Source organism: Garra rufa, chromosome 1 (genome assembly GCF_049309525.1).
Source record: "Garra rufa chromosome 1, GarRuf1.0, whole genome shotgun sequence".
NCBI classification, from domain to species: domain Eukaryota; kingdom Metazoa; phylum Chordata; class Actinopteri; order Cypriniformes; family Cyprinidae; genus Garra; species Garra rufa.
In genome coordinates, this window is record NC_133361.1 from 50,649,531 (window position 1) to 50,676,635 (window position 27,105).

The 27,105-nt window shown below is 36.0% G+C and overlaps 2 protein-coding genes across 2 annotated transcripts; one reads left to right on the top strand and one right to left on the bottom strand.

Moving 5' to 3' along the window:
- Positions 1-1,295: 1,295 nt before the first annotated feature.
- On the top strand, positions 1,296-9,795 carry nr1d1 (nuclear receptor subfamily 1, group d, member 1). The gene is made up of 8 exons (XM_073833493.1): positions 1,296-1,640; positions 5,370-5,678; positions 5,763-5,851; positions 6,015-6,159; positions 6,855-7,570; positions 7,658-7,843; positions 7,938-8,148; positions 8,876-9,795. Exons 1-8 carry the CDS (start codon positions 1,589-1,591, stop codon positions 9,070-9,072), a joined length of 1,905 nt encoding a protein of 634 aa, XP_073689594.1. The 5' UTR covers positions 1,296-1,588; the 3' UTR covers positions 9,073-9,795.
- Positions 9,796-12,878: 3,083 nt separating this feature from the next.
- LOC141323731 (uncharacterized) lies at positions 12,879-22,346 on the bottom strand. The gene is made up of 10 exons (XM_073833495.1): positions 22,320-22,346; positions 21,426-21,522; positions 19,148-19,271; positions 18,896-19,053; positions 18,039-18,095; positions 17,755-17,897; positions 17,238-17,403; positions 16,046-16,185; positions 15,325-15,487; positions 12,879-13,370 (listed from the first exon to the last, which is right to left on the bottom strand). Exons 1-10 carry the CDS (start codon positions 22,340-22,342, stop codon positions 13,305-13,307), a joined length of 1,137 nt encoding a protein of 378 aa, XP_073689596.1. The 5' UTR covers positions 22,343-22,346; the 3' UTR covers positions 12,879-13,304.
- Positions 22,347-27,105: the final 4,759 nt, after the last annotated feature.

The following is a 27,105-nucleotide window of genomic DNA, read 5'->3' on the forward strand; positions in this document are numbered from 1 at the left end:
AAAAAAACAGTAAAATTGTTAAATATTTTTTACTATTAAAAATTACTGTTTTCTATTTGAATAGATTTTAAAATGTGATTTATTCCTGTGATCAAAGCTGGATTTTTAACATTATTACTCCAGTCTTCAGTGCACATGATCCTTCAGAAATTATTCTAATATGCTGATTTGCTGCTTTTTATTATTATCAATATTTAAAACAGTTGAGTATTTTTCTTCAGGATTATTCACTAAATAGAAAGATCCAAAGATCAGCTTTTATCTGAAATAACAGCTTTTATAATATTATACACTACCATTCAAAAGCTTGGAGTCAGTATATATATTTTTGGGGGAAAGAAATTATAGAACTTAATATTTTTATTTAGCAAGGATGCTTTAAATTGATTAAGGATGATAAAGACATTTGTAATGTTACAAAATATTTCTATTTCAGATAATTGCTGTTCTTCTGCACTTTCTATTCAAGAAACCTGAAAAAAAACTACTTCTACTTAGCTGTTTACAAACATAATAATAAATGTTTTTGAGCAGCAAATCAGAATATTAGAATGATTTCTAATCATCATGTGAGTGGAGTAATAATACTAAAAATTCAGCTTTGAAATCACAGGAATAAATACAAAATTAAAATATATTCAAATAAAAAGCAGTTATTTTAAATAGTAAAAACATTTCAAAATTGTACACTTCTCTGCAATTTACTATGATGTTTCAGATATAATTTACCCTATATACTTTGCTCTTCTATAGAATAATCAATGCCCTAGGTGATAATGCAGAGGAATCTCTTTCTGACAGATAACATCCGACATTTAACAAGGTATAAATGGCACAACAGATATGATCTGTAATATTAACTTTCACACGTTTCCATGCATTATTGCATTATTTATCTATCGAGAAAGACCCTTCTACAATCTGATTAAATATACCAACAATGAGTTTCACATCTACTGAAAAAAAATCTACATCTCATGCGCCGAACACTCTCTAAAAACTCCCCCTCATTCAAAAACACACATCACACGTGAGGCGCAAGCACAGAAGCCAGAAACAGTCATACAAACAAATCCCTTTTAACGTTAGTTGATTTCAAACGGTTAAACATTAGACTACATTTCCCTCTGCCGAGGCAGACACGTGCGCGGGGATTTTTAAAATTCGCAGCGAAATGTGTTCCGGAGAAACTGTGTCACTGGGCCACGAGGCTCACGGGGTCACATGGACACATTTCTAGCCTCGTGCAGCGGCGCGCCTGCGCTCATCTCATCCACGCTCCTTGGAACGAGGCAAAAAGCAAAACCGGGCCGACTTGACAGAACAGTTCAGAGCGACACAGATTAGGACAGGCTCACTGACTTGTGATACACATTTGCTGAATGAACCTTATTTCCCTGACGTCTCCGCGCAGGGTTTAACATCTTTTTCTCAGCTTCTAGCAGACGCGCACCTATTTTATACCGGTCGTTACGCGGCAGTTATGACTTTATCGTAAAGACGAAGAACTGATCTGTAAGTGCATCTGGAGTAGAGTGCATCTTCTCTCTGGGTGTTTTTTGCATTGGAGATTCTCTCACAAACCTGCATGACTTTACTGGAGCTCAACATGACCACAGCAGTAGATACAAACAACACAGGTAAGACTTTCTGAACGCTTTTGGAAAATGTCTCTTTGATCATTCTAGCTGTTTTCACTCGCCTCTCTGCTTTGTAACTATCAGTAATGTCAGTCTAATATCAATGTTGAGCAACGGATACAAAAAGTACAATTATAAGCATAACTTGGTGCAGTGGAACAGCGCAGATATAGAATAATCGATCTAGCGGTGAGGCTCGGCAAATTTTGTCATTTTGTATGTTTCTGAAACAAACAATCGCGAAGGTATGTTTAAATGATGTCTTTGAGCATGTGTGAATACTTATGTAAATACATCATAAAACCTAATAATATGTGCGAAATTAAAGCGGCTGTTCAAGTATGCATATTAATGTTTATATCGTATTTGGCGTGATTAAACTTCTGAATATACGTAGAATGTAAATACCAGGCGATGGCAAGGACATCACGGGTTAAGACACTGTTCTCGTGAATTTCGGGGAACTAGGTCATAACTGAGAAGTCAGGTGTACGGACATCCCTGTGATGCAGGCGAGAGTCGATCCTCTCTCTCGATTCACATGGACCGCCGTGCCTAGCCATGTGCTTTTTGTTTTCATTCTCGGCTCTCCGCCTACAGCCAATGGTAAACTCAGTCGCTCATTACATAATTCCGCCTTGCGCCGTGTTTGCCCTCCCAGCGCGAACCCGTGTGTGACGCTGCAGTCTGAGCCATGTGCGCGCTGCGATTGGACCGAATGGCGAGGTGCGGGGCTGGGCATCACGTTAACCCGTGTTCACTTCGAAAGTGGGACATGAAATTGATCCAGTTTATCGTAACAGTTTTTTTCTCTCCCTATGACATGATTACAGAGTCACGAAATATCCTCGTCCCTGCCTTTAATAGATAATTTCTTGGATTTAACCTAGTGTTCAAATATACGAAACACGTTGATTGTGAGGGGATTATGGCGGCTAACTTTAGTTTATGATACAGCTAAGAGAGGAAAATGTGTTGAAATGCTGGTCATAACTTGTTTGTCCTCAAATACCGAATGTTTTCGACTCAATTCTGAGTGAATGAATTCCGTTTGATAAAATGACTAAACTCTGAACGCGGCTGGATTATGAATGTTCGGTCGTTTATTCAGAAGTCAAATGTGAACCTGGACCACAAAACCAGTCATAAGGGTCATTTAAAAAAAAGAGAGAGATATTTATACTAAATAAATAAGATTTTAATCGATGTATGGTTTGTTAGGATTAGATAATATTTGGCTGAGGTACAACTAGCTATTTGAAATTCTGGAACCTAAGGGTTAAAAAAATCACCTTTAAAGTTGTCCAAATTAAGTTCAATGTATATTACTAATTAAAAATTAAGTTTTGATATATTTACAGTAGGAAATGGACAAAATTTCTTACTGGAACACGATTTTAATATCCTAATGACTTTTGGCATAAAAAATGAAAATTTATCATTTTAACCATACAATGTATTTTTGGCCATTGCAACAAATATACCAGTGCTACCCCAGACTGTTTTTGTGGTCCACGGTCAATTATATTCAATGTTGTGTTGCTTGGCAGCATACCAAATAAATTATATAATCTAGCAGGAAAATGTCTAACCTTACTAGGATTTTTTAATGTTTACTATTTATTGGCCATTACATACAGGGTTGTAGTTTTTAGTTTTCATTCTGTAAATCACAAATGATGGGATTTCCAATTAGTGTTGTGTTCTTCCCTGCTGAAAAAACCCCCCAATAGAAACCATTTTGTAAGTGGGACTTGGACTGGTTTTAATGGAAACTGTAATGGTGTCTCTAGGTGTCTACTGGTAATTGGTCATCTTTAATTGGTGGCTTAATCCTAATGGAATTGTGTCCCAAAACACACTACATGAAAATGGTTAAAAGTTAACTATTAGAAATTTTGTGATGGTTTCTATTTTTTTTCCAGCAGGGTTAAAACACACTTTACTTGTCTTAAATTCATCGCAGTGCCCAGACTCGAGTGGCTTAGGGGACAATATGTGACCCTGGACCACAAAACCAGTTTTAAGTAGCACAGATATATTTGTAGCAATAGCCAAAATGACACTGTAAGGGTCAAAATGATCGATTTTTTTATGGCAAAAATCATTAGGATATTATGTGAAGATGATGTTCCATGAAAATATTTTGTAAAATTCCTACCGTAAATATCAAAACTTAGTAATATGCATTGCTAAGAACTTCATTTGGACTTTAAAGGTGATTTAGATTTTTTTCACCCTCAGAATTTTCAAAATAGTTGAATTTTAGCCAAATATTGTCCTATCCTAACAAACCATACATCAATGGAAAGCTGAAAAAAATTGACCATTGACTGGTTTTGTGGTCCAGGGTCACATATAATGAGCCCAGCGTAAACACTGGCAGCGTTTCACATTTCAGAAGCCTTACTCATTATGTGTAGGCGGAAATGAATGGTGAAGCTTTTTTTTTAAAAAGCGGGTGTTTTGAGAGGCGTGCCTAATGGAGTGAGTCTCGTTGAAAGGCCGTCCTTGTGTGCCGCACGTGGAGGGGAGGCGTGCTTCCCCAATGATACGCTTCAACAGCTCACACGCGCCCCGTGTTGTGCTTACACAAGTATTTCATTTGACAGAATGTCTAAGTGTTTGGATTGGAAAACAATTAGGAGCACGTTTTTTAGCATAAGCAGGAAAATCTCAAACCCCACCGTTGCCATGTAACTAGACCAGAAGTGAACTCACCAAGTTAAAACGGGCCAGTTAGTGGACATGCACTGATGGATAAAATGTGTGCTTGAGGCAAAACACAGGGGTGTCGAAGCTACAACACGTTTCCCTGTTGTCGCTCCACCTGACACAGTGACTTTTCGACCTTCTGTGCTAGTCTACAGTTGTTATGTAACCTCTACACCAGCTTAACTTTGACATTTAAAGTGCGGTAAAGATTATACTTGCAAACACTTCTCAGAATAATTCTTAAAGTTGACGTATCTATCTATCTATAGCTGCAAATTTTGGAGAACAACGTAAACACAGCTCTCTCCAAAATGTGGTTTCCATCAAGGGTATTCACGAGGCGTGCAGGAGGAAACTGTAAATTGAGAATGAAGGATACTGTGTTTAACTCCGTGGGACCAAAGGTTAGGAAAGGCAGGAGGAAGTATCAGACACTAGGGAATAGTATACATGCTAGAGTCAAAGCCAAGGTGTAAACTCTAGCGCACTGGGCAGTTCCTCAAGAGCAAAGTTGAAAAAAACAGGGTTGTAAATGTCATACATAAATGCACATGGCCAGGCATGTGCAACTGACACATCCTGCAAGGTTGTGTATTTTATAAACGGAAATAACAAGAGACAAATGTGGCTTGCTCACATGGCACACCGGTGCCAGTGAAACTATAAACCACAAGTCCTTTGAGGCACAAACTCAGGAAGAAAGGAGTGGTCGCTGTAATATATATATTTTTTTTAATGTCCCCACGCAGTTCCTAGAAAGTATTCCTGTTTTCCATGAAAACAGATTCCCTAGCTTCCTTGTTTCCATAGCACACTCTGTTTTGGGGGAACTCCTTGTGTTGAGTATTTATGGGAACATTTTTACGAGGATGTACCCGCAAGATCATTTTAGGGAGGGGAAAAAATACCTGAGAACATTTCGCCCTCTCTGTGGGCCTCTCTCACTTTTTATGTTTCCACTGTGCAGCAAAGAGAGGACATTCTAACAAATGTGTCTTGGTTTTCCATCGCTAGGTGGGGTAATATCGTACATCGGATCGTGCGGAGGCTCCCCCAACCGCACCAGCCCTGTATCCATGTACAGTGAGAATTCCAACAGCAGCCTGCAGTCCTTTACACAGCCCTGCTTTGGCTCTTCATTCCCACCATCCCCCAATGGATCCCATGATTCCTCACGTATGTACACCAGCAGCAGTAGCAGCAGCTCGAGTTCGGGATCAGGAGAGGAGGGAAGCTCATCGTGCTCCGGCGGATCCCCAAGAGGCCGCGATGATGTTGGAAGTGCACGGAATTCACCCAACAAATCAGTTGCCACCCTTACTAGTAAGTGACCATACCATATTTTACCTGAGTAATGTACAGTGTGGTGTCTTGGAGAAAGATTATAACATCTGATTTTCTTTCCAGAGCTGAATGGAATGGTGTTGCTGTGCAAGGTGTGTGGCGACGTGGCTTCTGGATTTCACTATGGTGTCCATGCCTGTGAGGGCTGCAAGGTAAGATGATAGCATTGATTTACAGCTTCATGGGTCATTAAAATAAAGTTGATTTTTTTTTTCTTTAATTAAAAAGAAATAAATTAATAATTGTAAAAATTGCAAAAAATTAAAATATACAAAAACAAATAACTAACATTTACATTATCTGTTTTGTTCGTAGGGTTTCTTTCGACGCAGCATCCAGCAGAACATCCAGTACAAAAAGTGCCTAAAGAATGAAACCTGTACCATCATGAGGATAAACCGGAACCGGTGCCAGCAGTGCCGTTTCAAAAAGTGTCTGTCTGTCGGAATGTCCCGTGACGGTAAATATCTTTACAAATAACCTTAAAGAAATACAGAGAAAATGTTACAGAAAAGTTTAGAGATGCACTGATATTGAAATATGGAATGACAGAGATAATCTGATATTTTTTTAAAAATGGTATAAAATAATAAGTAAATACCAGTAAATACCAATATTAAAATTAAAACGAAATAAAATTAAAACAATTTATTTATTAAAAAATGTATTAAAATAAATACAATTAAAATTCAATGAAATTAAAATACAATTTATCTTAAAAGAATTTGTTAAAATTAATACAAATGATCTATCTTACAATTTTTTGTAAAATTAATACAGCTAAAATGAAATGAAATTAACATATAAATTATTTTATAATTTGTATTAAAATTAATACAATTTATTTATTTTAAAAAGTAAATATGTAATAAAATTTATATTTATAACATATTTTAAAAAATTTAAAGTGAATAAAGGCATTTTACAGTATAAAAAACAATATTAACTTTAAATTGCGTATAATTGCTTTTAAATTGTTAGTGTTTCTTAGACTAACTTTGAGGCAAAAGATGGCTAAAGTAATGTAAAAATGGGAGAAAATTTCAAAAAATATACAGTGTCTAATACTGATAATATTAATAATATTATATATAACATTGACATACAACATAAATACGATCAATTTGTGACATTTTCTGTCTTCTTAACCCCTAGCTGTTCGTTTTGGCCGTATCCCAAAACGCGAGAAGCAACGCATGCTGGCCGAGATGCAGAATGCCATGAACAACATGGTGAACAACCAGCTTCAAAGTGAATTCCAGCTGGCGAGCATCACGTCCAACACCCCCTGCTCTTCATCTTTATCCCCATCCACCTCTTCCTCTTCCCCATCTCCGTGCCCGGGGCTTACAGTGGGACCGCAACCCCAGCCCCCCGCAGCCCCGTCCCCTTCACCTCCGGCCCCAGCCTCCCCATTAGTGCAGCCAGCTCAGAGTCCCCCATCTCTGACTTCCTCTCCACCACCGTGCTCCAGTCCAGGTGTCGACAAAACCATCGCCGCCATAACCAGAGCACACCGTGAGACCTTCGTCTACGCCCATGATAAATTGGGTCCAGTGCTTCTGCCTCACAACGCCGAGCTGGACAACCAAAGCAGCAACCGCTGCATGGCTGGATACCACCTCAATGGCCACAACACCATCTTCCACCATGATAACAATGTCGCTCATCATTGTAACAACTTTGAGGTGCCACAAGAAAACGGCTACCATTTTCAAGGCTCCCAAGCACCTGGACAATACCAGCAGCACAATAACAATGGTCAGCGAGCACCAAACAGTAACCTCTTTGGCGTCCACCACACTCAGGAGATGAACGGCAGCTCTCAGGGTCAGAACTGTCCATGGAAAAAACGCAAGGAGATACTTCTGGTAAGAACTTTGATATTTAAATGACACTATGGGTAATTACCAAAACTTGGAAGTGATTTTTGATTTTGAATGATATCTGTCTTCCAGGCTTGTCCAATGAACATGCATCCCTACTCGGACCCCAACAAAACGCCACAGGAAATTTGGGAAGACTTCTCTCTTAGCTTCACCCCAGCAGTCAGAGAAGTGGTGGAGTTCGCCAAACACATCCCAGGATTTAGCACGCTATCCCAGAACGACCAAGTCACTTTGCTGAAGGCCGGAACGTTTGAGGTACGTTAATTGTTTAATAAAAACATCTGACTCGGTTCAAGACCACAATGCCAGTTACGCTAATTTAATGCCTATTTTTTAACATCTCCTGCAGGTCCTTATGGTGCGCTTTGCCTCTCTGTTTAACGTAAAAGAGAGGACTGTAACATTCATCTCAGGCACCACCTACAGCCTGGAGGCCCTGAAAAGCATGGGCATGGGCGATCTACTGGGAACCATGTTCGACTTCAGCGAAAAACTCAACTCATTAGAGCTCTCAGCTGAAGAACTGGGACTCTTCACTGCAGTCGTGCTGGTGTCTGCTGGTAGGTTGGATATTGGTGTTAAAGAGAATGTCTCAAAAAATGGAAACAGTCATCATTTACTTATTTGACACAAAACCAATCTTAAGTAGCACAGGTATATTTGTAATAATAGCCTAAAATACATTAAATGAGTCAATATTATGAAATTATTAGGATTCCATGAAGATATTTATTAAATTTTCAACCGCAAATATATCAAAACTTAATATGCACTGCTAAAAACTTAATTTGGACAACTTTAAAACCGATTTTCTCAATATTTTGATTTTCATGCACCCTCAGATTCCAGATTTTCAAATAGTTGTATCTCAGCCAAATTACCCTTATGACTTGTTTTGTGGTCCAGGGTTGCATATTGTTCAAAACCCATACAACTTTGGTTGATCTTCCGAGAAACATGAGAGCATTCAGTTACTCCATTGAAAGTCTTTGTAACCAAAACTTAAAAGTTCCAAAAAATCTTTTAAAGAATTACGATCATTTAATCAGCTTTTTGAACCTTTTGGTTACCTGGAACTTTAATGGAAGGGCAAACCTCTTAGGTGTCCTAAAAAAACTAATTTGTGAAGATCAATCAAATCCTTATGGATTTGAAACAACATAAGGGCTGATAAATGATGACAGAATTTAATTTTTGGCTAAAATTTTACCTTTAAATGGATAATCAAGTTTTTCGTCTCTCTTGATCCACTAATGAATTCGATCCCTCGTTGTTTCTGTTGTACAGATCGCTCTGGCATTGAAAACGTCAATTCAGTCGAGATGCTTCAGGAGAGTTTAATCCGGGCTCTCCGGACCCTCGTCAGCAAGAGCGCTCCCAACGACACCTCCCGATTCACCAAGCTGCTGCTGAAACTTCCTGACCTGCGTACGCTGAATAACATGCACTCGGAGAAGCTGCTCTCTTTCCGCATTGACGCCTGAGGTTGCGAGAATTGGGTCACCGCTGGTTGACTGAAAGACAGAACGGGTACAAACTTTAGAACTCTTGCCAAGAGAACCCACCAGAAAGCAAACTCAAGCCTTTGGCACTTAAAAGCACTTGATGACACATTTAAAGGGACGCTTTTGGTGTCTAATGGTCGGTCAGTAGCCTTTATGGCTTGATAACCATGTCGGGTCCTTGAGCTACTTACCTGAAATGGCTGGTAAGATTAAGCTAATAGTAAAGCAGACCAAAAAAAAGAAAACTCTTACATTTGGACTGCGTCTACATGGGGAACAAGTGCAAAATGCCTCGTGCAAGGAGTCACGGCCAGGCCAGAAGGATCTCCAGGCCACTTCCAGGGAGGGGACGACAGCAGAAAACGGTCGAGTGTCTTCTCATACCCAGCCCGGGCCTGGGATCCTGCTAAACCCACACTCAGAGAAATCATGATTATCATTTTTAACTATAATGCAAATGACAAACTATATGTGGTCTGAACCTTCACACATAATCACACCCCTGTGACTTTGTACAATATTTGTAAATATGATATACATACTTTAAATGTTTTAAAATGTATAATATATATTTTTTTGTAAAGTTCACATGCTCAAATGATAAATCTATTCAAGCACAGACATATAAGTAGAGTGTATGCATATTATAGAACATCAAGACGTATTTCAGTTGTCTTCTTCATAAAGGCATTTTATGAACAAAAAGAATGGTGTGTCGTCTTTTTTCAAGTAGATATGTGATGTTTTTAACTATTGCATATTGAATAAATTTTGGTTTATCTGTGTACTAAACTATGTTTATTGTAAACTAAAAACCTAAAAACCTTTTTTTTCAACGCGGATGCTTATGGGCGAGACTTCTGGTTCATTAGCCGCTAAAGGGAAATAACGAGAAGAATAACAACGTGCAGTAAATGGTAAAATGATTTGCACTAAAAACCAGTGTGGTCATAATTCAGATAATACATTAATATGGTGAGACACAGCAATTTGCCATATAAAGCAGCAAAACTAGTTTTGTACAGCTAAAAATGGCTGGACGCAGATGAGACCAGAAGCCAAACCCATAAAACTTACAAATGGCCGTGCCCACTATTACAAGAAAAAAAGGAGGATAAAATATTAACTAATTGACAAAAAAACAACATTAAAGTACTATATACAGTATACTAGGCAAACTAAAAAGTTGCTTTTTAGTGTCAAGAGAGCACTAGGCAAAATGTATCATTGCTGTCCTCAATAGTAAAGTTAAGGCCGTGTCCTCTTGTGGGAGCTGATTTGTGTACCAAGTATGGAAGACAGGAAATTATGCCAATTCTTTTCCACAAGCTCTGCCACTGAACAGGACTGGGAATTAAACTAGTACATGATGTGCATTCAAAAGTTTGGGATCTGTACGATTTAAAAATAGCAATTCCTTATTTAGCAGAAAGACATTTACACTGGAAGTCAAAAGTTTGCAGAATCAACCTTACAGAATCAAAATGTTATTATTTTACCAAAAAAAGAGAGATTATACAAAAAGCATGTTTTTTTTATATTTACTACTGACCTGAATAAGATATTTCACATAAAAGACATTTACATATAGTCCAGCAGAGAAAATAATAGTTGAATTTTTTAAAAACTACCCTGTTCAAAAGTTTACATACACTTGATTCTTAATACTGTGTTGTTACCTGAATGATCCACAGCTGTTTTGTTTAGTGATAGTTGTTCATGAGTCCCTTGTTTGTCCTGAACAGTTAAACTGCACACTGTTCTTTAGAAAAATAGTCCCACAAATTATGTGTTTTTTAAAATTTTTTAGTCTATTTGAACCCTTTCCAACAATGACTATGATTATAAGATCCATCTTTTCACACTGAGGACAACTGAGGGACTCATATGCAACTATTACAGAAGGTTCAAACACTCACTGATGCTCCAGGAAGATGCAATAAGAGCCGGGGGTGAAAACTTTTGAAATTTGAAGATCAGAGTAAATTTAACTTATTTTGTCTTCTGGGAAACATGTATCTTCTGTAGCCTCTGAAGTGCAGCACACGTAATAAAAAAATATATGATATTTAGGCAAAATAAGAAATTCATTCTTTTCAAAAGTTTTTACCCCCGGCTCTTAATGCATCGTGTTTCCTTCTGAGGCATCAGTGAGCATTTGAACCTTCTGTAATAGTTGCATGAGTCCCTCAGTGTGAAAAGATGGATCTCAAAATCATACAGTCATTGTTGGAAAGGGTTCAAATACACAAAAATGATGAAAAACCAAAGAATTTGTGGGACCTGAAGGATTTCTGAAGAACAGCGGACAGTTTAAGCGTTCAGGACAAACAAGGGACTCATGAACAACTATCAGTAATCAAAAAACACAGCTGTGGATCATTTAGGTAACAACACAGTATTAAGAATCAAGTGTATGAAAACTTTTGAACAGGGTCATTTTTATAAATTCAGCTATTATTTTCTCTTGTGAACTATATGTAAATTTCTTTGATGTAAAATATCTTATTCAGGTCAGTACTAAATAAAAAATAACATGCATTTTGTATGATCCCTCTTATTTGGTAAAATAATTAACATTTTGCAGATTTTGCAAGGTTTATGTAAACTTTTGACTTCAACTGTATATATAACCAACCCCAAACATTTGAACGGTTATACATAAATTTATAAAAAATGCAGAGGAAATATTAAATACTGTAAATTCACATACATATTGAATCCCTAGCCAACAATAGACCCAATACCAAGAAAATATTTCATTTCAATAACAGTAAACTTGAGAAATCAGAAAACAATGAGCAAGTGAGGGGAAAAAACGGGGAATAAACACAATACTTCATTCATTTAAACTCAACTCTTTATACTGACTTGATTAAATATTACCAATATTTTTAATGACAAAGAAAAATTCAAGCTATCCAAGCAAATACTGATTACAAGATACTGCAAATTCTCTATAAGATCTTTTGAGGCTTTTATTATATACACAAAAAAACTGATTTCATTCAGGACAAACAGAGGGACAAAAAGCAATAGTATACTGAGGTATTTATGAAGGACTCAAAACATCAAAAGTCATTATTTGCCAAGCTCTTGTCTAAATTTTCCCCACCGGACACGGAATCTGATCTACAAAGACTATTGTCAAAGCACATCACGTAGCCCAGGCCCTTTCTCAATACAGACACCAGAACAAGCGGAGAATATGTGGGGTGTTCTCCACACACATGGACCCAGAACTGGGTCATTGTGCCCTCATAATCAGAGTTTCACAGCTCCCTATTGGCCAAATCCAGAGCAAACCTCACATCTTATTTGGCCAATGAGAGCAGCTGCTGTTGTGCAGCGCCTGAGGGCGGATAACTGGTACAGAGAGTGGTGTCATGCTCTAAGTGCCAAGTGGAGTATGTCAGAAACACGGGAAGGAAAAAAACACTGTGAATTTGATCTCGTGTTTCATAACAAGCTCGGGGGTGGCCAAAAGCCAACGTGATAGGAGATCATCATGCCTGAGATGCCTGAAAAATGCGACACTCCAAAAGTGAAAAAATGACTCTACACAACTGTCGAAAAAGAGGATTAAATATGAAAGTAGCAAAAGAACAAGACTGAGTCTTCAGATACAGTCTAAATTGTTACCTAACCTGTTATGTCAGACCATAGTGGATGGAACAATACGCATGTGGTGCTCTTCACAGGAAGTGCTGCCCTCTAGTGAGGAAAGACAACAGCTGACTGTAAACGTAAAAGAGGGAAGTGAAAACCAGTTGTCATTTAATACATTTTCAATTTATTTATTTTTATTAGACACAAACATTACATTTAAATTATACTGCTAATAGATGTCATGTGACTGCATTTACTAAGTGAGTAAACAAAGCAAAACTCCTCACCTACTTGAAAACATGAGTCTCGAATTGAAATGCTGACTATCCCAATCCCTTTGGCATGAGTGAAGAGCAATTTTATGTAAATAGTAATAATAATTATGATAATAATGACAGTCTGGGTTGGTTAGATAAAGACTGAAAGTACTTCATGACTCACAACGCAGTCACAATACAAACATTCATTTATGTGTATCATCAATACAACTACAACTGTACAATGCAAATGGATTAAGTGTAATATAACAGACTCTGACTCAGGACGTGACATAATTGATGAAGCCTAACCCGAACATCAGGGCTGGGGTACATTTTGTGAAGTCAGATGTTCGGATTGGAGGAGAGATACTCTAGCCACTCCGTCAGAACAGGATGTTGCACTGAGGGCTGAAAACAGTGATTCATGGATGAACAAACTGAATTCAGAAATGACACAGAGGTATTATTGCAAGAATCTGAGCTGATAACATCTTGACCTCCTATAAAAGGACCTATACCAATTACTTGGCTTGGGGAACATTGTCAGAAAAAGTAGTCTCTCAACTACGCTCACATCACATGCGAAAAGACCAAATTTAGTAAACAGGCATTAAAATGGAATTCAACCATTAAATGAATATAATGCACCTCCTCTATGAGGAGCATTAAATAATAATAATAAAAGATACAATTGATATCATAATAAAGCAGTAAAAATAATGAAATAATCAACATATTTAAAGGAGTGAAATTCATAAAAAGAAAACATTATTAAATCATTGTAAACTACTATTTATTTAACAAGGCATAGTTTAGTTCAGGATGTAGTTCCGAATAGTGTAGTAATTCCTGATATTTATTTAAAAAAAACAACAACATACTTTTACATTGAAAAAATACACTTGAAAATGTTTCTGAAATTAAACACTCAAATGCATTAAAGAAATAGTTCACACATAAACTATGGAAATTCTGTCATTAATTACTCACCCTCATGTTGTTCCAAACCAGAAAGACCTTTGTTCATCTTCTGCACACAAATTATATTTTTGATGAAATCCAAGAGCTTTCTGACCATGCATAGACAGCAGTATAACTGACACATTCAAGGCCTAGAAAGGTCTTAAGGATATAGTTAAAATAGTCCATTTGACATCAGTAATGTTATGAAGATACGAGAATACTATTTGTGTGCAAAGAAAACAAAAATAAAGACTATATTCACAATTTCTTTGATGCACGTTTACAAAAGTACCACAAAAAGTATTTTCGTAACTTCATAATATTACGGTTGAACTATTTTAACAATGTGCTTATTACCTTTCTGGGCCTTGAATGGCTCAGTTGTGTTGCTGTCTATGCAGGGTCAGAAAGCTCTCGGATTTCATCAAACATATCTTAATCTGTCTTCTGAAGATGAACGATGGTTTTACAGGTTTGAAACGACACGAGGGTGAGTAACTAATGACAGAATTTTCATTTTTAGTTGAACTATCCCTTTAAATGTGTAAGGAAAATATGATACTACTTTATACTTCTTGGTTACACTCTATAGTGGTGATTAAATTGAAATCTTTCTTGAAAGTTTGAAGGAGCAGTTCACTTTCAGAACAAGAATTTACAGATAATGTCAATTTTCATCCAAGATGTTCATGTCTGTCTTTCTTCAGTCGTAAAAAAAATTATGTTTTTTGAGGAAAACATTTCAGGATTTCTCTCCATATAATGGACTTCAATGGTGCCCCCGTTTAAATGCAGCTTCAAATGGCTCTAAATGATCCCAGCCGAGGAAGAAGGGTCTTATCTAACAAAACGATCGGTTATTTTCTAAAAACATTTACAACTTATATACTTTTTAATCTCAAATGCTCCTCTTGCCCGAGCTAGACAAGATGAGCATTTGAGGTTAGAATGTATAAAAATTGTATGTTTTTTTTTTTTTTTTTTTTAAATAACCCATCATTTTGCTAGATAAGAACCTTTTTTCTCGACTGGGATCATTTAAAGCCCTTTGAAGCTGCATTTAAGCTGCATTTTGGAAGTTCAAACTCGGGGGCACCATAGAAGTCCATTATATAGAGAGAAATCCTGAAATGTTTGACTCAAAAACCATAATTTCCTTTCGACTGAAGAAAGAAAGACGTAAACATCTTTGATAACATGGGGGTGAGTACATTATCTGTAATTTTTTGCTCTTAAAGTGAACTACTCTAAGTGTTTTTCAAAAACATATCAAGCTAACATAAACACAAAGAGCACACTTTATAAGAATTTTTAATATGTATGCATAATTCGATGCTTTGCATAATAAACAGTAAAGAAAAATTATGAATTAGTGAAAAACATTTTCTCTCTTTCTCACCTGTAGATCAGTGATATCAAGCAGATTGCCGTCTTTTCTCACAGACAGGAGAGTAGCTCGGCCATGTGATGGGTATCCCTCCTCAACCGCCAGGTGACATACAGTGGTCGCAGTCTTGAGAAAGATCAGAAGCTTTTCAGCAGGACACCAATCAATCGCAAACCTGACAAAACAAGTGGAAAATTATAAACAAGATACAGGGAGTTTTCTTCATAGTGTAAAACATGTTTTTCCACTTTCTTTCCAGAACATAATGCCGAGTTACAGCGTTGTTTACTTAAATTAGAACATTCCTTAGCAACTGAGAATCAACAAAACCATAAAAGACGGTGGTGAAAAGGTTACTTTAACGGGTTATTTCACCCAGAAATGAAAATTCTGTCATTAATTACTCACCCTCATAATACGGTAAGACACACCAATTTGCAATATCAGCAAAATGAGCTGTTTTGTACAGCTAAAAAAAGCTGGGCGTGGGTGAGACTGCAAGCCAGATCCATAAATTTTACAAATGGCCACGCCTGCACTTACAGTAAAAATAAGGAAGATAGAAATTATATTAAGATTTAAGCTCCAACTCACACCTGCTTGTAAGTTTCTAGTAATCCTGAAGACCTTGATTGACTGGATCAGGCTTGTTTGATTATGGTTGGAGCTAAACTGTGCAAAGCTGTGCCCCTCCAGGAATTGAGTTTGGGACCACTGCTTTAAGTAAATGTACCTGGAGTGCAGAGCCTGAATCTCAGACAGCATCTCTCCTTGACTTAGATACCGATCCATCACCTCCACAAGGGCGGCGCTCACTTGCCGGAGATGCCCATTCACCCCCTCCTCCACAAGGCCAGCAGATCCCTGAAACACCTGAAATGAAGAAAAGAGACATATTTATAATAACATGATAATGTAAGAAAATTTAAACCAGATAAGGCTATAGAGAAATAAACACTACCACTCAAAAGTTTGGGATCAGTAAGATTTGTAATGTATTTTAAATAAGGTTCTATGGCTCATCAAGGCTGCATTTATTTGATCAAAAATACAGAAAAAACTGTAATATTGTGAAATATTATTACGATGAAAAATAACTTTCCTCTATTTTAATATACATTCAAAATCTAATTTATTTCTGTGATTAAAGCTGCATTTTTCAGCATCGTTACTCCAGCATTCAGTGTCACATGATCCTTCAGAAATCATTCTAATATGCTGATTTATTATTAATGTTGAAAACAGTTGTGCTGCTTAACATTTTGTTGGAACCTGTGATTTCTTCCCAGGATTCTTTAACAAATAAAAAGATGAAAAGGGCAGCATTTATTTAAAATGTTTAAAAAGTATTTTGTAACAATATAAACTACCATCTAAAAGTTTGGGGTCAGTAAATGTTTATTCTTTCTTTTTTTTTTTAAAGAAATTAATACTTCTATTCAGCAAGGATGTGTTAAATTGATAAAGTGTTAGCAAAGACTTAGATTGTTAGAAAAGATTTATATTTTGAATAAATGCTGTTCTTTTTCAATTTTATTCATCACGAATCCTGAAAAAAGTATCACAGGTAAAAAATATATATTAAGCAGCACAACTGTTTCCAACATTGATAATAAAAGTTAAAAAATCAGTATATTAGAATGATTTTTGAAAGACAATGTGACACTGAAAACTGAAGTAAAGGCTGATTTTGGTAGTGTAAATAGCACTGTAGAAGTTTTTTTTTGCATTCTTGTCCTATTTAATACATCATTACTAATACTAATATCATCATAACAATGTGAGTGAAGTGTGTGTGCGTACGCTTGCCCAAAATATATGTTTTATCATTTACAAGCTTGTTCCTTGTTTGGTAATTCATCACTCACTTCATGGATCACAGCTCTCAGCATCACTATAGGGAAATATATGCTGAGACACAGTACCTGAAGATGAAATTCATCGCTGGTTGTCATGGTGATGGAGACACGCAGGGGTTCAAGAGATTTTTCGGTGGCACGAGGCAAGAGCTCAAGGCACAGCTCAGAGGAACTGACTGACAGCAGCCTGTACTGCATGTTTCTGTGAGTCACTGTGACCAAGGTCTGCAGCCTGAGAGACAAGGAAAAAAAATTAAAAGAAAAGGGGAGTTTATTGTGTTGAAATATTTTTGTAGCAAAAACATTCTGAATATTTGCAAAAAAAAATCTTCAGTGTAATCAGTCACAGCAACCTAACAATATGACATTTTAAAATCTAAGAAGTACAGGGTTGCATTCTCACAACCTCGTTTTTTATCCACATTATATTCAATGTGGCATCTAAACTGACTAAAATCTATTTCTCCAGTCTTCAGTGTCACATGATCCTTCAGAAATCATTCTAATATGCTGATTTGGTGCTCATGCTTAATTTTTTTCTGAATTATTTGATTTATTAAGAGTAGTGTATGTACAGACTCACCCGTCTCTTAATATTGTCCAATCACTAATTCGAGCCTGCTGTTTTTCAACCTCATCCTTGAGCTTAGAAAACCGCAAATCACATGCATTCATAGCATTTTGGGCTGCCTGGATGGAATCTTCCAGCTGAAAGCTGATTTGTTTCTGTGTGAGAGTGAAAAAGAGTACGAATTCAACCATTTTGATTCAACTAGTTTGTCTCTCAGCTGTTTTTGGTGAAAAAACGTGGAAATTATTGGTGCTAACTAGCCAAAACAGGAAGTCTAAAGTGAGTGGATATCTTACCTCAGCTCTCTGATTTTGTTTAGCTATTATTCTCTCCTTCTCTTTGCACTCCTCTTTCTAAACGGGAATGAGATTTAATGCACAATACAACAGTAAGAATATGCAAGTGTAAAGCTACAGTCAAACCAAAATTTATTTCTCACATTATCACAGTTTATTCTCTATAGTTTAGAGAACGGTAATAAAATATGACAAGAACTTAAATATGACAAGAGTTAAACTGTGTCAGAACACATTCATCTTGATAATCACAAATAAAGTGCAGTCAAACCAAAATGTATTCAGACACCTCAAAAATGTCTCACATTATCACAGTTTATTTGCTATAGCTTAGAGAATGCTAATAAAATATGACAAGAACTCAAGAGTTCAAACTGTGTCAGAACAAATTCGTCTTGATAATGTCAGATAACTTTGATAGAAAGCTATGCAACAAAACATGGTCGGTTAGTCAAATAAAATTTTTGGTCCCAAATTTTTTATCAATTTTACCGGAAGTCCACTGTATGAAGATGATGACTTTTGGGTATAATATGTCACAGATTACTTTATTTTGCTATCCTCACTTACATAAATTAATTATAGTGTCCTACACCCACTAGTAAAAAAAAAAATCAAATATTACAACTGGTATCTAAATCATTTTTGGTTTGACTGTACATGTTTAGTTGTATAAAACTGCATTATAAAAGTGGTCATTTTTTTAATTCATGAGTGTAATAAGTACATAACAACCTGAAAAATCGCTTTTTATCAGATTAGTCCAAAACATAAATCTATGTGTTTGATAAATCAAATAAAAAGCCGTTTTCCTAAATGTATTGACACAAAACAGTCAGACAGAAAAGTCTGACTACCTTTATCTCCAGAGCAGACAGTAAAGTCTCCAATGTCTTTCGTTTACTCTGAACCTCCTCCATGCGAACCCATAGAGTGCTGATCAGCCCCTCCACCTCCTGAACTCTCTCCTGATATTCTGCTTTTAATGCCTTCCATGCGGAACGAGCTTCATTACCTGTGTGCCAACACACCGGAAACAAGACACCATTTCACTGTTTAGCAAATATAGCCTTAAACAGTCATATACAATAATCCATGACGTGTGTTACCTGGGTTTTGAGGACGTGGCTCATTCAGGAGCTGATCCACTGACTCTAGACCAGCCAGCAGCTGGATCATGTCATCCACCACACACAGCTGCCTGAATATATGCTTCTGGTTTCGTCTGCAGTCCTACACAAACAATCAAAGGCCTTAAAACATCATTATTCATTCACGAATGTATATATTGTGTATACAGGTGCTGGTCATATAATTAGAATATCTTCAAAAAGTTGATTTATTTCACTAACTCCATTCAAGAAGTGAAACTTGTATAATGTATACATTCATTCCACACAGACTGATACATTTCAAGTGTTTATTTCTTTTAATTTTGATGATTATAACTGACAACTAATGAAAACCCCAATTCAGTGTCTCAGAAAATTAGAATATTGTGAAAAGGTTCAGTATTGAAGACACCTGGTGCCACACTCTAATCAGCTAATTAACTCGAAACACCTGCAAAGGCCTTTAAATGGTCTCTCAGTCTAGTTCTGTATGCTACACAATCATGGGGAAGACTGCTGATTTGACAGTTGTCCAAAAGACGACCATTGACACCTTGCACAAGGAGGGCAAGACACAAAAGGTCATTGCAAAAGAGGCTGGCTGTTCACAGAGCTCCAAGCACATTTATAGAGAGGCGAAGGGAAGGAAAAGGTGTGGTAGAAAAAAAGTGTACAAGCAATAGGGATAACCTCATCCTGGAGAGAATTGTGAAACACAACCCATTCAAAAATGTGAGGGAGATTCACAAAGAGTGGACTGCAGCTGGAGTCAGTGCTTCAAGAACCAGACGTATGCAAGACATGGGTTTCAGCTGTCGCACTCCTTGTGGCAAGCCACTCTTGAACAACAGACAGCGTCAGAAGCGTCTCGCCTGGGCTAAAGACAAAAAGGACTGGAGCTGAGTGGTCCAAAGTTATGTTCTCTGATGAAAGTAAATTTTGCATTTCCTTTGGAAATCAGGGTCCCAGGGTCTGGAGGAAGAGAGGAGAGACACAGAATCCACGTTGCTGGAGGTCTGATTGTTTGGGGTTGATGGTTTGGGGTGCCATGTCATATGCTGGTGTTGGTCCACTGTGTTTTCTGAGGTCCAAGGTCAACGCAGCTGTATACCAGGACGTTTTAGAGCACTTCATGCTTCCTGCTGCTGACCAACTTTATGGAGATGCAGATTTCATTTTCCAACAGGACTTGGCACCTGCACACAGCTACCAGTACTTGGTTTAAGGACCTTCTTAATTGGCCAGCAAACTCGCCTGACCTTAACCCCATAGAAAATCTTTGGGGTATTGTGAAGAGGACGATGCGAAATGCCAGACCCAACAATGCAGAAGAGCTGAAGGCCACTATCAGAGCATCCTGGGCTCTCATAACACCTGAGCAGTGCCACAGACTGATGGACTCCATGCCACGCCGCATTACTGCAGTAATTCAGGCAAAAGGAGCCCCAACTAAGTATCGAGTGCTGTACATGCTCATACTTTTCATGTTCATACTTTTCAGTCGGCCAAGATTTCTAAAAATCCTTTCTTTGTATTGGTCTTAAATAATATTCTAATTTTCTGAGATATTGAATTGGGGTTTTCATTAGTTGTCAGTTATAATCATCAAAATTAAAATAAATAAACAGTTGAAATATATTGGTCTGTGTGGAATGAATGTATACATTATACAAGTTTCACTTCTTGAATGGAGTTAGTGAAATAAATCAACTTTTTGAAGATATTCTAATTATATGACCAGCACCTGTATGTTTAAAGTATCAGTTCCAGAATAAAAAATTCTTGATTATTGTTTTTGAGGAAAACTTTCCAAGATTGCAGTTTCAAAGGGCTCTACACAATCCCAGAAAAGGAATAAGGGTCTTATCTGGCAAAATGATCGGTCACTTTCTAAATAAGATACAAAAGACCCTTATATTCCTCAGCTGGGATCTATTAAAGCCGTTTAAAGCTGCACTGAAACTGCAATTTGGACCACTGAAGTCCATTATATGGAGAAAAATCCTGGAATGTTTTCCTCAAAAACCTTAATTTCTCTGCGACTGTAGAAAGAAAGACATGAACATCTTGGATGACATGGGGGTGAGTAAATTATCAGGATTTTTTTTTTTTAAATCTTTTAATGTAAAACACTTTATACCATAGTACTACAGTTAGAGTTTTTACAATAAAACTATGAAAATTGGTTATTAGCCAACAGAGTCATCAAAAGTAATATTTAGTAATTTAAAAATAAATAATATAAATATAAACAGAATAAATAAAACAAACTTACCATCAGGTAGGGAGCAATAATTTCTCCCTCTCCTGTTTCCTGCAGTTCGGTGGTGTTGCATGATTTCACAAAGGAAGGGTCAGTCCTTTCCAGAAGCCTGATATCAGAGAATACTATTTAGCGTTTATTAAATCTTAGTTGTTCATATATCATGTTCTTAAAAACAAGGACCATAGTAAAACTACCATCAGTCTTAGAATGAGGCTTTCGGTGTCTTGGGTTATTTAGTTTAATCCTCTGATATACGTTTATTAGTTGATTACAAAGACGAAATATTTTAAATATATATTATTTCATGTTTTTAAACTTCAGAACAAGAAAACAATATACAGTCTGTATAATCAGATGCAGTGCATTTTGAGCTGTCACACTCACGTGCACGTCCGTATTGTATTAATATCTACAAAATGTAAACATTAAAGTTCAAATGTCTTTAATTATTTAATTAAACAACCTTGTGAAAGTTCATTGGTGGAGTATTTTTAAAACAGTGTAAATACGCTGTCACAGATACAAAGATGACAGTCATAAAGAGTTATGAGAATGTATTTGGGTGTAACACCAAACCCTACATGGTTACAAAATATTTAAAGATGTATCAGAGGGTTAATATAATGACACTGGTGGCTAACACTGAGTGGCCGCCTTTTTATAGTAATAACAATGACTGTATTCATGGTATTTTAGCGAAAACTACAGTTACAACCATGACATAAGGTAGACACACTTAGCTTTCAGCTAATCACCATCCAAACAATGGTGTGCCACTGAACTAACTTGATTCTTATAGCGATAGAGTGTTTTTAAACATATAAAGCACTATAAACATAATTCGAATATTTTATTAAATCCACATATGTCCGTTTTCTTTAGCGTTTGAGAGACAATACTCACGCTTCAGCTCTCTCCGTCGCCATTTGTGTTTTGAAACTTACCGCCTAACGCTGATTGGTCAGAACTACGCCTACGTCACAGATGTCCACGAATCATCCATCTATGAATTAAACTTTTAGATACACATAAATATGACATTAATTTACAGCCAAATAACAACACATTAGTGTATTTAAAATATATTCATGACATTACATAAATACTTTTTTATTTGTACATTATTTTTACACTACCTGTCAAAAGTTTTTGAACAGTGAGATATTTAATATTTTTAAAGAATTCTCTTCTGCTCACCAATCCTGCATTTATTCGAACCAAAAGCAGTAATATAGTAAAACATTTTTACTATTTAAAATAACTGGTTTCTATTTGAATATATTTTAAAATAATATCAAACTGAATTTTCAGCATCATTACTCCAGTCTTCAGTGTCACATGATCCTTCAGAAGTCTTCAAATAAATGTTCAAGAAACATTTATTATTATTATTCTCAATATTTAAAACAGTTGAGTATTTTTTTTAGGATTCTTTGACGAATAGAAAGATCCAAAGATCAACATTTATCTGAAATAATAAGCTTTTATAGCATTATACACTATATTATTCAAAAGCTTGGAATTTGTATATATTTGTTAATACTTTTATTTAGCAAGGATGCTTTAAATTGATCAAAAGTGATGATAAAGACATTTATAATGTTACAAAAGATTTCTATTTTAGATAAACGCTGTTTATATACACACACACACACACACACACACACACACACACACACACATATATATATATATATATATGTGTGTGTGTGTGTGTGTGTGTATATATATATATATATTCTATATAATTTTCTATTTATCAGAGAAACCTGAAAAAATTCTACTCAGCTGTCTTCAACATTAATAATAATAATAATAATAATAATAATAATAATAAATGTTTTCTGAGCAGCAAATTAGAATATTAGAATGATTTCTGAAGAATCATGTGACACTAAGGACTGGAGTAATGATGCTAAAAATTCAGCTTTGAAATCACAGAAATAAATTACATTTTAATAAATATTTTAATAAAAAAAGTTATTTTAAATAGTAAAAATATTTTAAAATTGTACAGTTTTTGCTGTACTTTAGATCAAATAAACGCAGGCTTGGTGAACCGAAGAGACTTCTTTAAAAAACAATAAAAATCATACTGTTCAAAAACTTTTGACTGGTAGTTTACCTAACACTTAACCTATATCATATTTTTAATTATCAATTACAAATATATTGTTTGTGGGTTGTGTTACCTCTTTTATATGAATCTATTTAAATGTGTAGAAATGTAGAGTTCTACAGGAAATTTTTATGCATTTTTATGTATACATAAATATTTACATCAAAAAGGTTTTCATTTAGTGTTAAGAATAAAGATAATTAGTTGTAAATTGTAATGGTAATACAACTAAATCAATTAATAAAATGATAGTCAAAATGGTTGGCAACCAAACAAACACATTACATAAATATTAAAATAAAAAAAAAATAAAAAAAAATATGGATTTAAAAAAAAAAAATATATTTATGTATTTATATTTATGAAATAACCCTTTAAATATTTTTCATTAACCCTCTTCCACGATTTAACTGGAGAAGAGCACAATCTTGTTGCTTCCTGACACAAAGCTCAAATGTTACATAACTGACAAACTTCCTTATTTTTATAACTTTTCTGAAGAATATTATATTCGTTTTTCATCAATGCTTTCTCATTTTTCAGATTATGGGGAAACACACAAAAAATTTATACTTAAATTAAGTTATTAAAAATGCAGTATCCTCTTATTAATGAAATACAAATAAATAAATGAATACAATAAAAAGCCACAACTTTCTCTGACCTTTATTTATGAAAAATATTATCTTGAGAATATATAGACCTATTTGGACCCTTCCCCTTAAATCTACCTTTATTGTAGATCCATTGTGTTGTAATCATATAAAAAAATATGCTTCATATATACTGCCAATATCTGCATTATAATGATACTGAGTCTCTAATGACACACCGTAATATAAAGCCTTTTAAATTAGGATGACTAAAATGATCTAAGCTAGATGGGGCCAGGCAGAGATAAAAACACAAGAAGACACCGGTTTACTCATCTTTTATTGTCACATTCATATCTATGCTCTGTATTCTTTACAAGGAGTTCAAAACAATTGTGGATGAGAATCAAAGAAAAAAAAAAAAAAATCAGGCAGGCAGAGGCTGAAAGTCCTGATAATGTCTGTGGCACCTGCTGTAAGAAGGGTGAAGGGATAAAGGTAGTCTGGTAAAGGTAGTCTCCTTCCTCTCTCATCCTCCTAAAAATGTGCCCCATTTAATTCAACAGACCTTCACTCTCCTGTTGCATCATTACAGGTGAAATGAAACAATAAAAATGAAAATGATTTCAACATCATGCTGCTCTGTGCGGCCTGAAAAGATACTAAGTCGCGGTTCACAGAGAAAGAGAGCGGATTCTATTGCAAACATAAGAGATACAATCCTATGTCATTTCTTAAAAAGCCATCAGAAATATAAATCAAATAGAAAGATGAAGAATTTTGTAAGTTAACAAATAGAGTCAGTTTAATAATAATGAAAAACAAAAAAAGGAGATTGGATAGAGTGAAACTGACATGTTTATTTCCCCTCCCACATTTCCAAATTCATCCTGAACAAAGTTCAAAAACAACTGAAGAAAAATCATCTTTGGAAGTAAAAGACTCCTATGCACTACAGTATATGGAGATGCTGCTACCCAGTTGCTTAAGTCATTTATTATTATTATCATCATTATTATTATTGATTCATTAAGCTTAACATTAAACTTTTTGTGTCCTTTTTTTTTAGTTTTATGATCAGTTCTATCTGTTTGTCTTTATTCTAAGAGGTAGATCAACGAAAAAAGAAAAATGTAAAATTAAAAACACATGGTTACAGGAGTCGCGCCTTTTGATTCAGGCCGTGAAGTCATAAAATGGGACTACGGGTGGAGGACAGAATGTTAGTAGAAGCTCCGGGCAGAACGTGCCGTTTTGCTGCCGATTTAAATCCAGTTTCGCCAAAAAACAAAGGCGGCGAAACCGTTTTCAAGATCGGCGAGAAAAGGGCTTCTCAACGGGAAAGGTTGTACTTGGGGTCAAGGCTGCATGGCGTGGAGGTAGTGTGGTGCCATCGAAGTGGGAAAGGACACAGAGGAAAGAGCGCAACAGGCACAATTGTGGGTTTCGTCTACAGAGGTATCGTTAGTCACTCTACGAATGCTGGCCTAGTTACGTTTGTGCCATTAGTTTCATAATACTAAGGTTATACGGTGCGTTCAAGTCACTTCGGTGGGTGCAAGATGCCGATGTACCTCTTCTATACTATTGGGGAACTTGTAAAATATGTACAATTAGCAAAAATCATAAATTTGCTGAAAATGTACTCGTCCCCAGGCCATCCAAGATGTAGATGAGTTTGTTTCTGCGTCGGAACAGAAAAATTTAGCACTACTCATCAATGGATCCTCTGCAATGAATGGGTGCCATCAGAATGAGAGTTAAAAACATCATAATAACAAGTAATCCATAAAGTAAAGCAATATTATGGATAAAAGACTTGTGTAATACAATGGTTTAAAGCAATGGTTTACAAACCCGCAGCTTCTCACTTCACAAGATTGAAGTCGCTGTGGATTACTGTGATGTTTTTAGCAGCTGTTTGAAGTCTCATTCTGACGGCACCCATTCACATCAGAGGATCCATTGGTGAGCAAGTGATGTAATGCTAAATTTCTCCAAATCTGATGAAGAAACAAACTCATCTAAATGAGTACGTTTCTTCATCTGAACAGATGAATTTAGCACTACTCATCAATGGATCCTCTGCAGTGAATGGGTGCCGTCAGAACGAGAGTTAAAAAACATCACAATAACAAGTAATCCAAAGTAAAGCATTATTACGGATAGAAGAGGCATATACAACAGTTTGAAGTTAAAAGCGTCTTCATGGATGTGTTTCTAACAAACACAGCTTCTTATTTCACAAGATTAAAGTTGTGTGGATTATTGTGATGATTTTAGCAGCTGTTTCAACTCTCATTCTGATGGCACCCATTCACTGCAGAGGATTAATGGGTGAGCAAGTGATGTAATGCTAAATTTCTCCAAATTTGATGAAGAAACTAACTCATCTAAATGAGTATGTTTCTTCATCTGAACAGATGAATTTAGCACTACTCATCAGTGGATCCTCTGCAGTGAATGGGTGCCGTCAGAATGAGAGTTAAAAAACATCATAATAAGTAATCCATAAAGTAAAGCAATAATATGGATAAAAGACTTGTGTAATACAATGGTTTAAAGCTAAAAACATCTTGAAGGATTTGTTTCTTACAAACCCGCAGCTTCTCACTTCACAAGATTGAAGTCGCTGTCGATTACTGTGATGGTTTTAGCAGCTGTTTGAACTCTCATTCTGATGGCACCCATTCACTGCAGAGGATCAATGGGTGAGCAAGTGATGTAATGCTAAATTTCTCCAAATCTGATGAAGAAACAAACTCATCTAAATGAGTATGTTTCTTCATCTGAACAGATGAATTTAGCACTACTCATCAATGGATCCTCTGCAGCGAATGGGTGCCGTCAGAATGAGAGTTAAAAACATCATAATAACAAGTAATCCAAAGTAAAGCAAAATTATGGATAGTAGAGTCATATTATACAACAGTTTGAAGTTAAAATGTCTTCATGGATGTATTTCTTACAAACACAT

Excerpts from the sequence above, each read along its gene's own strand:
- LOC141323731 (XM_073833495.1), bottom strand. The coding sequence starts at position 22,342 with ATGGCGACGGAGAGAGCTGAAGC. Across the intron at positions 17,404-17,754 it reads TGGACAATATTAAGAGACGG|GCTGCAGACCTTGGTCACAG; the intron begins GTGAGTCTGTAC and ends CTTGTCTCTCAG. Across the intron at positions 13,371-15,324 it reads TTGATATCACTGATCTACAG|CCCTCAGTGCAACATCCTGT; the intron begins GTGAGAAAGAGA and ends CACTGTTTTCAG.
- nr1d1 (XM_073833493.1), top strand. The coding sequence starts at position 1,589 with ATGACTTTACTGGAGCTCAACATGACCACAGCAGTAGATACAAACAAC. Across the intron at positions 1,641-5,369 it reads AGTAGATACAAACAACACAG|GTGGGGTAATATCGTACATC; the intron begins GTAAGACTTTCT and ends TTCCATCGCTAG. Across the intron at positions 5,679-5,762 it reads ATCAGTTGCCACCCTTACTA|AGCTGAATGGAATGGTGTTG; the intron begins GTAAGTGACCAT and ends TTTTCTTTCCAG.